Raw genomic sequence first — 13,744 nt, 5'->3', positions numbered from 1 at the left:
GAACCAGGAACCAGGAACCTTCTAGTAGCATTAAGGAACCTGGAGGAACGGTAATACTTCTTTTGTGGATTTTCACAATAATATTGTAAATAACATTCCTATATTTGAATGTGTTTTGCTCATTGTTTATCTCAATCAGTAGCAGGATTTGAGTTGTGTTCTCTCTTTACTGGGTGTGGTTTTACTTAAAATGCACAAATTCATTATATTATTTAGTTTTTGCCGTCTAATAAGAAAAGAAGTGCATTAAATTTTGTTGGTCTTCTTCACATAATTTGCATTTTCTATCCGCATTTTCACATATCTCCCTGCGCTGCAGATATAGTGTTGTGCGTGCTCTAAAAATAACGCTGAATCTTATTCATTTACATAAATAATTTATATATATTTATATATATATATATATATATATATATATATATATATATATATATATATATATATATATATATATATATATATAGCCAATATATGTATATGTATACATTCATATATATATATATATATATATATATATATATACACACACACACACACACACATATATATATATATATATATATATATATATATATATATATATATATATATATATATATACATATATATGAGGCTTCCATCTGTAGTAAAGTTGCAGCGTGCTTTTCTTTAGCATATTTTTTTTCTCATTTTTAGTCCAGTACTTTTATTACTTTATCTAGGTCTTTTAAGTTGATGAGGAATCGAATGTCTAAGGTCAGAGCTTAAAAATAATGTTCAATCACATTTTCCCACATCATATGTCGGTTTTCAAATATACCAAGAAATATTTCTTTTACCGATGCATTTCCGTCATCTTTCATGATACACCTCACTTAGTTCAGTTTTGTTTTCATATTTCTAGTGTGACAACAGGAGGACACACCTTCTACCCTTAATGCACTGAATAGTTTATACTTTGAGCTCTTTAAATTAATCTATAAGTTTTGTTTTCAAATATTCAACTTGCCTATCTCCTCTTTAATTAGAATGATGGATTGCCTCTGCTGAGGGCAGGAGACTTGGTAGGACCATCCCTTTCCAAAAGACCTTTCCCACTATTAGTCTGTTGCAGCTTCTAGCTGCATGGAGTCTGTCTGGTTTAGGAATGCGTAGGCTCTATCAAATATTTGTTCTTTATGCTCTGGGATGCAGTCTTTTTTTCTTCTTTTTAAATTGTTGTTCATAGGTATTTTATTGATATAACCACTTTGATACTTTCAATTTTTGGTGGTGTGAATTCGTTATATTATATACGAATATGTTACTTTTTGGTTTATTTGTTGCTAGTCTGTATTCACTGACTAAAAAGTCAGTGTCTTTAATGCTATTTTAGCATCTTCTATAGTATGCGCACGTTGTAAATCGTCATCTGTACAAAAATATTGCTACTAATATCCATATTAAATTTCTGAATCCCATTCTGTTCCTTTCACATATTTCATGATACTGTATATTATGAGTAGGAAGATTAGGTTGGGTTGATTCCAACCTTGAATCATTCTATGAGTGGGAAAAAGCAATACTTCCCTAGACCCCTTCATCTCAATGGTACAACTGTTGGCTTACAACCCCCACCCCCAACCCGCCTTCCTAACAGGGTTTCTCGAGATACGTCGATTCCTTAATCTGCTTTCATATTAAATACTCGTCAATTGTTCAGCTTGTCTGGAAGTCCGGTGCCCTTACATTTAGTGTACTTATTTTTTCCCATTTTATCATTTCCAAAGGTAAGTGTAGAACACAAGACTTCCATAAAACTAGGTAATGAAAAGGGATCAAAGGACACAGTCATGTCCAAATTCCATCTTTTATAAACCGCAAGCTTCAAAACAATGAAACTCTCAATATAGCATTGCTATGCTACTCAAAGGCCACTAGTAAAGTTTACTGTCTTGTCTGCAAGATTTTTAGAGGGAGTGGTGGCTATCAAGCTATAGGATTGAAGACTGGAAACACATCAGCTGTACTGTAGATGAGCAAGCACTCATCACGACACTGTGTGAACATTGTCACTTTTTCAGCAAGAGCTGCTGTCTCTGGTTGAATAAATCAAGAACTTCTAGGGCAGAACACAAATATGCATAATTATTGATAAGAAGCTATTAAAAGAAGTATTTCTGTAATATCATTCCTTACAAAGCGTATCCTTCCTTTTTGTGGACTTAGTGAAACAGTTGGACAGCCCAAAAATGGTAATTACCTTGAGAAAATGGAACTACTTTCAGTTTATAGAACTTTTTTAGCACTGTATATTCACAAACAGGATAACAAAGGTAGTTAGCCTACTATTTGTCATACACTATTTATGAAGAATTGATTTAAGAGTTTTAGGAAGTGGGTGCTTAAAGATATTGTTGGTGGAGTGCAACATGCTCAATACTTTTCTGTGACAGTTAATTCCACGCCAGCTAACAATCATACTGATCAACTGTCAGTGAAAGTAAGATATATTGAGACTGGTGTTTTTAACATTTCTAGAAAACAATGGCCACACTGGACAGCAACAAGAAACTGCATTACTTAAATCTTTTGATGCAGTTGATATCAATATTGCAAACTTCCGCGGTCAATCTTATGATAATGCAGTAAGTGTAAGTGGTATACATACAGTAGTGGGATGTAAGCTCTGATTATTAAAGAGAATCCTTTGGCCATACTTGTTTCAAGTTTTGCTCACTCTCTCAATTTGCTGGGGCAGTCTGCTGTTGGATCCTGTAGTCTAGCTTTTGCTTTTTTACATTTGGTGAAAAATTGCATGTCTTTTTTTTTGCTAGTTCCACAGCAAGTTTCACCAAATTGAAGGATGCTTTGAAAACAAGGGGATTGTATGTACCAAAAAAACTTAATTGACACGGTCTGCTATGCTACAGTGCAATTCTTGATGTACTGGATGGAATTAGAAATGATAATCTTGAAGGAGGTGATGCAAAACAAAGGGCATGTACATTATATTACATTATATGATGCACTGTGTAAGCTTGTAACAAGTTTCTATGTTAGCTTCTGGAACACAGTGCTTGAGCGATTCATTCAGACTAGTAAATCTTTACAATCAGAAGCGATTGATCTTAACACTGCTGTTATCCTCATGAAATCTCTTTCGGTGTTTATTTTATTACTGAGGGATATCTCTGACGAGTTTCTTAATGGAGGAATAGAAAAGTCTGGCACAGATATTATTACGACTGGAAAAGTACACAATACAAAAGTGTAGTGTTCTTTTAGATCACTCGTATTATGGGAGACCCCCTGAATCTATCCTGAGGCCCCCAAGGGAGATTTTCCATGTAAATGGATTTATCTGCATTCTTGATTTGTTGGTAAGTCAACTTCAAAAACGCATTTCATCATATAGTGAAGTTAAACAGATGTTTGGTTTCCCACATAACATTTCTCAAATATCATAAGAGGACATCAGTGAAGCTCCCACAAAGTTAACTCAACTGCACTTTGTTGTTATCAATAAAGAATGTTTGTTTGCCACTAAGGTTACTGAATCTATCATGTACAACTTGTTAATGGGAAGAAATATAAAAAGATACTTTTTCAAATGTAGAAATGATACTTAGAGCCTACCTGTTACTCATGATTTCTAAATGCTATGGTGAGAGAACATTTTCTAAATTAAAAGTAACTAAAAATTATCTTTGCTCAGTGATATGTCAAACAGGGTTTGTTAACCTAGTATTCTCTGCACAGAACATGATGTGTTACAGTTCATTGATGATGACAATTCTGTCATAAATTTTGCTGATATGAAATCAAGAAAGAAGTTGGCCTGAACTACAGTGAAAAGAAAAATGAAGAAATATTAGGAGGCTTTGAGTAAATCGTCCTTGCAAGTGGTCAATGCCATAGCTCTCTCTCTCTCTCTCTCTCTCTCTCTCTCTCTCTCTCTCTCTCTCTCTCTCTCTCTCTCTCTCTCTCTCTCTCTCTCTCTCTAGTTATTTAGAAATCAGATAATTACGCACATTTTCTTTCTTTTTTAATATATGTATATAAATAACAAAATTTTGCCATTTTCTTTATTCATAGATTAGCAGAGTCTGTTTTCATTATTTCATTATGTTTCATATAGAACAAATATTCACAATAAAGATTATTGATGTTTAGTTATTTACTTTTTATCCCAGATGACTGAGATTGAGTTGTCAATGTCCATTTTGGTAAGAGACAAAAGAGGCCTCCACAAATTTTGTGTCCCAGGAACCAAGAGGCTAGATCCTGTTTTGTATACACTATATATATATATATATATATATATATATATATATATATATATATATATATACATATATATATATAAATAAATATATATACAGTATATATATATATATATATATATATATATATATATATATATATATATATATATATATATATGTGTGTGTGTGTGTGTGTGTGTGTGTGTGTGTTGCAAGCCAGTGTGTCACATCGACTACTGAACTTGTTTTACATATGTTATGATGAAACGAAAGAATTTTGTTCTTTTGTGACGAAGCTAGGATAGGCAAAAAAAAAAAATGTAATAGAAATATGAAGGCTTCACCTCTCATCCGCGATTTCTCCCCGCGTATTAAATTAGTGTTGAAATTCTATTTTCACGGATAAAAGTTTGATATTGTGAAGGGAATATTTCGTGCCGTAAGTTTTCGTGAATAATGAAATAGCATCGAGAGCTTATTTAAGCCTTCAATATATCAATGCTATACGTCAGTTGTTTCGATGTGGCTACAAATAATAATAACGTCTTGTGAGCAATGTCATTTAGTATGATTATTGTTAAGCCGTGTAAAGGCGATAGAAGCGTCCTTGGTTAAATAGGAATGGGGACTTTGGCATTCATTGTTCCCAGGAGTCACAATTAATAGAAATTCAAGATTGCCGATACAGTTGTGGGAAGTAATTAATTTGCATGCAAGAGAAACCCTTTGTATGAAAGGTTTCATAGCAAAAGCTATTATAACCAGTGGAAAGAAATAAGACATTCAACATGACATCTTTCTTTTTTATTGCAAATCTATTATTCGCCAAGGAAGCAATCGTCATTATTTCAAAAAAGGATACCGGCAAATCATGGGATTTTATAAAAAGAAATCATTAAAAGGCAATATACAGAGCTCTATTTTTATATGGAGTAAAACAAAATATGGATATATTCTACATCAAGTTTCAACCAATATACATCATAATAATTCTAATTTGAATCTTATTCAGTGTTTTCTTCTTAAGTCAAATTAATATTGGGTTATTAGACCCAAAAAAGAAAGCACTACGCACAAACTGACAACAAAAGCATCAATCATAAGGGTATTTGTTTACAATACCACGCTCTCCATATATATATATATATATATATATATATATATATATATATATATATATATATATATATATATATATATATATATATATATACTGCCAAATTATGCAAAGCTATTGTTTTCCTCTATCATCTTCTCATAATTTAGAATAATTCGCACATAGGAAACAAGTTAAAATTATAAAAAAAAAAACTATAGAATTATATATAAAAAAACACTAGCTTGGTTTCCTCACTAAACGATTTGGAACTGACATCGTCAGCAAGTTCATGATGCCAGCGTACATTTGATATATACATATATATATATATATATATATATATATATATATATATATATATATATATATATATATATATATATATATATATATATATATATATATATATATATATATATATATATATATATATATATAAACTACATTAGAAATTGAATAATTACTCAAAGGTGTCACTGCTGTCAATTATATATTTTATGGACACTTTTGAGTGATTACTCCATTTTTAATTTAGTATATATTTTGAATATATATCAAATAAACGCTGGTATCACGAACTTTTGTTTGGTTGACTATGTTGATGTCATTTCCACGTCATTTAGTGAGGAAACCAGGCTAGTTTTTTTTTTGCTATAATTCAATATCTTTTATAATACTAATTTGTTTCCAATGTGGCGATTTGTTTTAACTTATGAAAAAGTAATAGAGGAAAACAACAGTTTTGCATAATTTGGCAGTATATGGAGAGCGTGGGCCAGTAAACAAATACAATTATAAGTATTTGAATCGTACAACGATTAAGTATGACGAGAATTTCTAAAACTTTTTTTTTTTTCAACCATCATTTTGAAGGCGTTCATTATCCTATATCGATGTTTGTACAACCGTTTTAGGGTTGAGTCTCACCATTTATGTACGGGTAAGTATAGACTTCATCATCATTATCGACCACATCTTGCTATACCTTATTTTACGTAGATTTAATTTTCATTGCCCTCAATATACTGTAAAGCAAACTGAAATGTTTACAGTAAATTCTTCGCATTCTATTAAATAAATTGACCTTATTTTGCATTGCTAAAGAAATAACGTTCGGTTTTTTCAAATCATTACCTTCACCAAGGAAGTTAGAAGGAGGTTATGTTTTCGCTAGGACAACTGGCCCCCGCACAACTGCCCCCTGGGCAATTACCCCCGGACAATTGTTCCCACGACAGTTGCCCCCATAGGACAACTGCTCCCGGATAATTGCCCCCTCCCCCTGAAAAAATATAAGAAATATTTTATAGTTACAAAAACACTCGCTTAAAAAAATTGAAGTAGTTTCCTAATTAAGCTCATCTTAATTACATAATCGGTCGTTTATGAAATAGATGAAGTAATTCCTAAAAGTAACAATTCTAGGATAAACTATTTCCAATTACATAATTATTCTATCTTTCCAAGCAGTTCCGAGTCTGCTTATAAAAGAGGGTTCGTGTATCTATTTGAATTAGAATTTATCATATCACCCATTATGGAGTTCATCAAAGTGAATGTGGAAAAATTAAGCTTATTTATGAAGGATACATTTATGTACGGCAAAAGGAATTAGCAATAATGTTACGTCTTAGGAATGCCAAAAACGTCGCCATAATAACTGTAAAGCCAAATTAAAAGTTTGTGAAAATGAAGTAGTTGGTCATGTGAATGAACATACACACGCTGTTGACATATCCCGCCGTGAAGTCTTATTAGTGAAACAGGAAATAAAGGCTAAATCTATTGCCAGTCAAGAGACAGCACAGCAAATAATTGCCCAAACAGTTCCTCAGTCGATATCCAGGCGCTACAAGCAAGCTGTCAGTGCTCCTCATCCCATTCCATCAAACCTAGCTGACATGGTCATTCCATCCGAGTACTGCACAAGGAAATATCTAATGGTGACCATTTTCTTCTTTATGATAGTGGATCGGTTGAAGAGTATATCCTTTTATTTTCAACCTCTACCAATATTAGCCTACTGGAGAAATCAGACGATTGGTTCAGAGATGGCACATTTAGAATAGTGCCCAAAATGGTTTTACCAATTGTACTCGATTCATTGTTTAACTTTGGAAAGGGTTATTCTTTGTATATATGTTCTGCTACCAAATAGACAACAAGCGACGTATCAAGATATTCTCCAACAACTACTAATTATAAACCCAAGACTAAATTCACGGAATTTCCTTATAGGTTATGAACAAGCTGCTTAGCACGTTATTGAAGAGATTTTCCCTGACGTAGCATTTAAAGGACGTTTCTATCATTTATCTCAATGCATATACCGCGAGGTGCAAAATGAGGGTCTCCAAACTAAATATCAAACTGATGCTGATTTTTTTCCTGCAAATCCGTATGATTGCTGCTTTAGCATTGGTAGCCCCAGATAAGGTAACTGAATCATTTGAGATTCTGCAATAAATTTTGCCATCGGAAGCTGATATGATCATAGATTATTTTGAAGATACATACATATATTGGCAGAAGGCGTCGAAATACACGGCGTCCTAGACCTTTCCCGGAAGAATGTGGAACATGTACACTCGCGTACTTGAAGGTTTACCTCGAACTAATAATGCCTTAGAAGGCTGGCATAACCATAAGGAGGCTAGTATTACTTCCTTTCATCCAAATATCTAGAAGTTTCTTGAAGTGTTGAAGAGGGAACAAGCACTAGCCAGCGCGACCATCCATCAAATGTTTGCTGGGCAGCCGGCACCTCCTAAACGGAGACGTTACCAGTGTTCGAGCATCCGAAATAGCAAATATTGTAAAGAACCTTCAGAACCACGATGTGTTGTACTTTTTGAAATATATAGCCCACAATTTACAATTTTAGTACATTAAATATTTTTGCTTTTTCAACTCACATATGTACATATTTAAGTATATTATGTTAATTTTCAAATTAATTAAATGTTTTCATTATTTTTGTAACTCACATATGTACATATTTAAGAATTAGCAATAATAAATCATTGGTTTTAATGGTTTATATTGATTTCCAATACCTTATTTCTAATTTTCTATTAGATGGGGCAATTATCCGGGGGGCAGTTGTCCTGATACCGTTTTCGCCCCTATTTGTGAGTTTGTTTGTGTGTGTCTGTGTTTGTTTTTCTGTGAACAGCATCCTAGCCACAATTTTAATCGTAAGTAAAGAAACTTACAGGAATTAACTGCTATGTAAAAATATGGAAATTATTAAATTTTGGAAAGTCAAGGTCAAGGTCACGGTCAAGCAAAATGTCCACTTCACGTAATCAGCCATAAATTTGGCCATCGTTGTTACAGAGATTTCAAACTTGGTTCACATTTGAGCGTATGAAAATCCACGACAATTAATACATGTTAAGGTCAAAGGTCAAGATCAAGGTCGAGAAATAAGCTTCCGCAGTGGAGGTCTGCGCTCTACTGAGTGCCCCTCTAGTTTGTTTTAAGCTTACCATCTGAGTCACTTAGTGGGCTAATGTTCTTTTTTTTATTATTTTTACTGTTTACATTCGTACAAATATCTTTCGGGGTTTCTTTACTAGCTGAAGACTCTTTTCTATTCATTGATCTTGGCTTTTCTAAATAGTTTATCTACATTTCTGCTTAACTTTTGTGTCCGGAAATTTTACGAATTAAAGGTCGTTGACCCATTGATTTGTGTTTCCTGTCTTTGCTTCTTATTGCATTGACTATTTCTCTGTTGAACCAAATGGGCTGTGGAGTTCCATTTGGTAAAATTTTTCTATGTCGTATACATTTAGCCCTTTTTTCTCTATATATTTCTACAAAAGAGTCCCATTGTGTATCTATGTTCCCTGTTTCATCGCATTCTAATTTTTTGTGCATTACTTCAGTTGTATCCAGTTACTCCGTCTGTAATTTAGCTTTTTTTTTTATAAATTTCCTTTCTTTTAGACGAGGAATATTTATCTGAAACATAACTATTCTATGGCCACTTTTGCCAATATTTTTTGCCTACTGAGAACTGGATACTAAATGTTCTTCTGTTGTTAGCACAATATCTAGTATAATGTTTCCCCAAGTTGGTTTGATGGCCCACTGATGGAAGAATTCATTGTTGATAAATTCTAGTGACTTGTGTCTCTCTGTGTATAATGTAGAATTCACAGTGTCCCAGTTTACTGCTGCATTGAAGTCTCCCTTTAGAACAGCTAACTTATTGTTCACTTCTTGTTCAAGCTGTCTATACAGCTCTTCATCCTGTTCTTGTGTTTGATGTGATGGTCTGTATATTACTAGTATGGGGATATTTTTCCTATTGTGTTAATATTTGGACCTGTCATTTCATATTATGTTTCTAATTTAGTTTCTATTGAGTTTAAATCGTTAATAACATAAAGCATTACCCCTCCACCATTGTTGGTAAAGCGATCCTTCTTGAAAAGCTTGAAACCTGGGATTTCGTATTCTCCGGTAACATCCTTTGTTTTTTCTTGAATCCAGGTCTCGGTAATGCCTATTACACCTAGTTCCTCACTTGGTATCCTTGCCCAGAAGTTTTCCGTTTTGTTTCTAACTGACTCAGCATTGAAATGTGCCACTCAGGAAATTTTCTATCTTTTTAATCTTCCTTTGTGGCCTTGCTATTTTCCTTGATTTACTAGTATTTTAGTTTTACTTCTATCGACATTATTTAAATTTGCAACAAATTTTCCTCTGTTTATTGTTGGAGGAATTTCTAAGGGTTGAGTTTGTCCTCTTTCTACTGTGTTCCTTAAGTAATAGTACAGGTTGAGATTACGTTGGTTTTCGTATACTCTTTTGCCTTATTCGCTAAAGAGTATACCATCCCTTTGTACAATTTTCTCTTACCAAAGAAAGTATCCCAAGGATCTATATATGTAACTTTCTTTTTCTGGCATATGGACTTGAGCCTTTCATATATCCCTATGGCCTTACTGAGGGTGAAATGGCTGATATTGAGTCTTGGGAGAATACCTATAACTATTGTATTATCGGTCTTATTTCTAGCAGTTTCAACATTTTTTCTAGCTTTTTAACAAAATGTTCTGTTTGGCCAGCGGTGTCCGTTCTTAGGAACAGATATTTTTCGGTTTTTTGAACAACAATAAAGGTCTTGTTCTCCATTGTAGTTTCATTATCTTCTGTGCGTTGGCATCTGCATAGGACCTGCCCTTTCTCCTCATTTTTGCAGATTCACAAGTAACACCTGTAGAGATTCAAGATTATGTAACGAGAGAGAGAGAGAGAGAGAGAGAGAGAGAGAGAGAGAGAGAGAGAGAGAGAGAGAGAGAGAGAGAGAGAGATGGAAATTGGGCAATGTTCCTCCGAACCTGGCAATTACAGTCCTGCCTTGCAAAATTTTTTAATCAATTATAGTAGATTCAATAGTAGAGCATAGAGAGAAAAACAATCTTCTGATAGACAGCCAACAATGGTTTTAGACAAAAGAGATCATGTGAAATAGATCTTTGGGAATTTTTCCACATGTTTAGCATTTATGGCAAAATCAGGCCAAAAAACATCATATACCAACACTTTCAAAAGGTTTTTGACAAAGTCCTTCATAAGAAATTAATGATTAAGATTAGAGCACTAGGCACCATGGATGAACCAGCTGAATGGATCGAAGACTGCTGACAAACATAAATCAGAGTTGTAATCAATGAAGCCTCAGAGTGGGCAGCTGTTTCATGCAGAGTACCTCTAGGATCTGTCCTTGGCCCATTACTATTTCAGATTTACATTAACGACATAGATTTAAGATTAACTAGTAGAATAGCCAATTTTGCTGACGATGCTAAACAAGGCATGAACGCTGCAAACTCAGATGTGGAGGATCTACTTAAGTTGGGAGAATGGTCCAGAAAATGGCAATTTCCTTTCAACGAGGGGAAATGCAAAGTTATGCACATAGGTTATAATAACCAACAAACAGATTACTCACTGTTGGGTAATGAAATAGAGAGTGTGGACCAGGAGGAAGATCTCGGCATTATTATTAGCAAAGATAATGTTGAAAATAAATCACAGAAACTAATAGCTTACATAAAGAGACAATGCAAATAAAGAAACAAAGACACTGTACTACAGCTATACACATCACTAGTAGGACCACATCTAGAATACGGATTCCATTTCTGGGCTCCAAGGATTCAAAGTAATATAGGTAGATAGATTGGAAGCAATAGTCTACAAGCCAAGGCCACCAAACTAGTTTCAACATTAAGACAATTTGTATATAAGCAGAGAATGGAACGTTTGAACTTATTTGATCTACAAACACGACGACTATGGGGATAGCTAATAGACATTCAAAATTCTAAAAGGAATAACAAATGCACACTACATCAACCCCTTTACGCTTATTATTATTATTATTATTATTATTATTATTATTATTATTATTATTATTATTATTATTATTATTATTATTATTATTATTATTATTATTACTTGCTAAGCTACAACCCTAGTTGGAAAAGTGGCATGCTATAAGCCCATGGGCTGCCACAGGTAAAATAGCCCAGTGTGGAAAGGAAATAAATAAACTACAAGAGAAGTAATTAACAATTAAAAGAAAATATTTTAAGAACAGTAACAGCATTAAAATAAATCTTTCTTAAATAAACTATTAAAACTTTAAATAAAAAACAAGAGGAATAAAGATAAGACAGAAAAGTGCGCCTGAGTGTACCCTCAAGCAAGAGAACTCTTACTCAAGACAGTGGAAGGCCATGGTACAAAAGCTATGGCACTACCCAAGACTAGAGAACAATGATTTGATTTTGGAGCGTCCTTCTCCTAGAGCTGCTTACCGTAGCTAAAGGGTCTCTTCTACCCTTACCAAGAGGAAAGTAGCCACTGAACTATTACATTGCAGTAGTTAACCCCTTGAGTGATGAAAAACTGTTTGGTAATCTCAGTGTTGTCAGGTGTACGAGGACAGAAGCGAATGTAGAAAGAATAGCCAGACTATTCAGTGTATGTGTAGGCAAAGACAAAAGGAACTGTAACAAAAGAGAAGGGGTCCTATGCAGTACTGTCTAGCTAGCCAGTCAAAGGACCCATAACTCTCTAGCGGTAATATTTCACCGAGTGGCTGGTGCCCTAGCCAACCTACTACCTACAAATCAGCCTAGAGGTAACTGAAAGGATACAACACCACTCAATGTGGTGATTTCTTTGCATACAAAATAGCAAATACATGGTTGAGACTTCCACCGGATGTAGTGAACAGTAACACGGTAAACGAATTCAAGAATAAGTTAGACAAGATCATAAAAAACTTTCTTAAATGTTTAAACTGATTCGCTCTAGCCAAGAGCAAACGGAGTCTCGGCGAATAGAATAAAAAGTCTTTAAGACATCCGAAATCCTCTCTCTCTCTCTCTCTCTCTCTCTCTCTCTCTCTCTCTCTCTCTCTCTCTCTCTCTCTCTCTCTCTCTCTCTCTCCTCTCTCGCTTTATGGTATTTATTTTATTAATAGTTAGGAAGGAGAATAATGATGTGATATATATTAGAAAGGCAAAAGAAAGAGCAGACCTATTCGCTTTGTTTAACCGTCAACCTGAAACTACAAAATTTAAAAATTCCGTGTTCAATTTGACCACGAGAAAATTCAACAGAGGATCCTGCCTTTCCTGGCTGTCTTGTTTAAAAATTAGGATGGCCAATTCAAAACAACGGTGTACACAAAATAAATATACGTAAGAAGACGCCTGAATGCGAGAGGAACACCCCAAAGCATACAAAACATTCAAAGTAAGTATACCTACTGTAGGCCAAGAGAGACACACACAATACATCTTAGAAGAACGCACAGCCGATCTACATTGAACAAGATATTTGGTATTTGATACGAGGTATTCAGATATCATTATAGAAGAGGTGATAAAAAAGAAAGTTTACAAAATTCATTAGCCAACAGCGACAGAGGCTAATAAGAACCTTGTCGTTTAGTATCTCAACTTTAGATTGGCCTATAAGGACGAGTGCCACGCAAAGAATACCCTGAAGGCCCCTTACTAGGGAGTACTCCTTAGTCTTCAACAAGTCCAACCTTGTAGCACCCTAGAACAATACAGCCCATGCAGGACCGAAGGAGATAGGTTCGAGCATATTCTACAAATTTCCATAGCTAGAGATGTGAAAACCCAACAGAAAAGACGGTATCGAAAACACTACCATGAAACTCCGAAGATTTCTGCAAACTCATAAAAATCAGGACCGATACAACAACTTTACTTCGATATCAACGACCGAAAACCCTTAATGAAAGAACTGATTGAGGGAAGCCACATCGTTCATTGGGAAAGCTTCCTTTGGCGAAACAGCTGCAGTCATAGGATAAATAAAAGAGAAATTAGGATGACACCGTTTCTTTTACCACAAAATG

General features: G+C 34.2%; 1 protein-coding gene across 1 annotated transcript in view; it reads left to right on the top strand.

Moving 5' to 3' along the window:
- Positions 1-13,744, top strand: part of LOC137660201 (uncharacterized) — a 72,676-nt gene that overhangs the window by 2,355 nt on the left and 56,577 nt on the right. The window contains exons 3-6 of the mRNA XM_068394952.1: positions 2,500-2,612; positions 6,960-7,243; positions 8,404-8,456; positions 11,105-11,299. Coding sequence (XP_068251053.1) covers positions 2,500-2,612; positions 6,960-7,243; positions 8,404-8,456; positions 11,105-11,299 — 645 coding nt within the window. The remainder of the gene's footprint in view (positions 1-2,499; positions 2,613-6,959; positions 7,244-8,403; positions 8,457-11,104; positions 11,300-13,744) is intronic.

This window comes from Palaemon carinicauda, chromosome 1, assembly GCF_036898095.1.
Source record: "Palaemon carinicauda isolate YSFRI2023 chromosome 1, ASM3689809v2, whole genome shotgun sequence".
NCBI lineage: Eukaryota > Metazoa > Arthropoda > Malacostraca > Decapoda > Palaemonidae > Palaemon > Palaemon carinicauda.
This window is presented reverse-complemented; position numbering and strand designations above follow the sequence as displayed.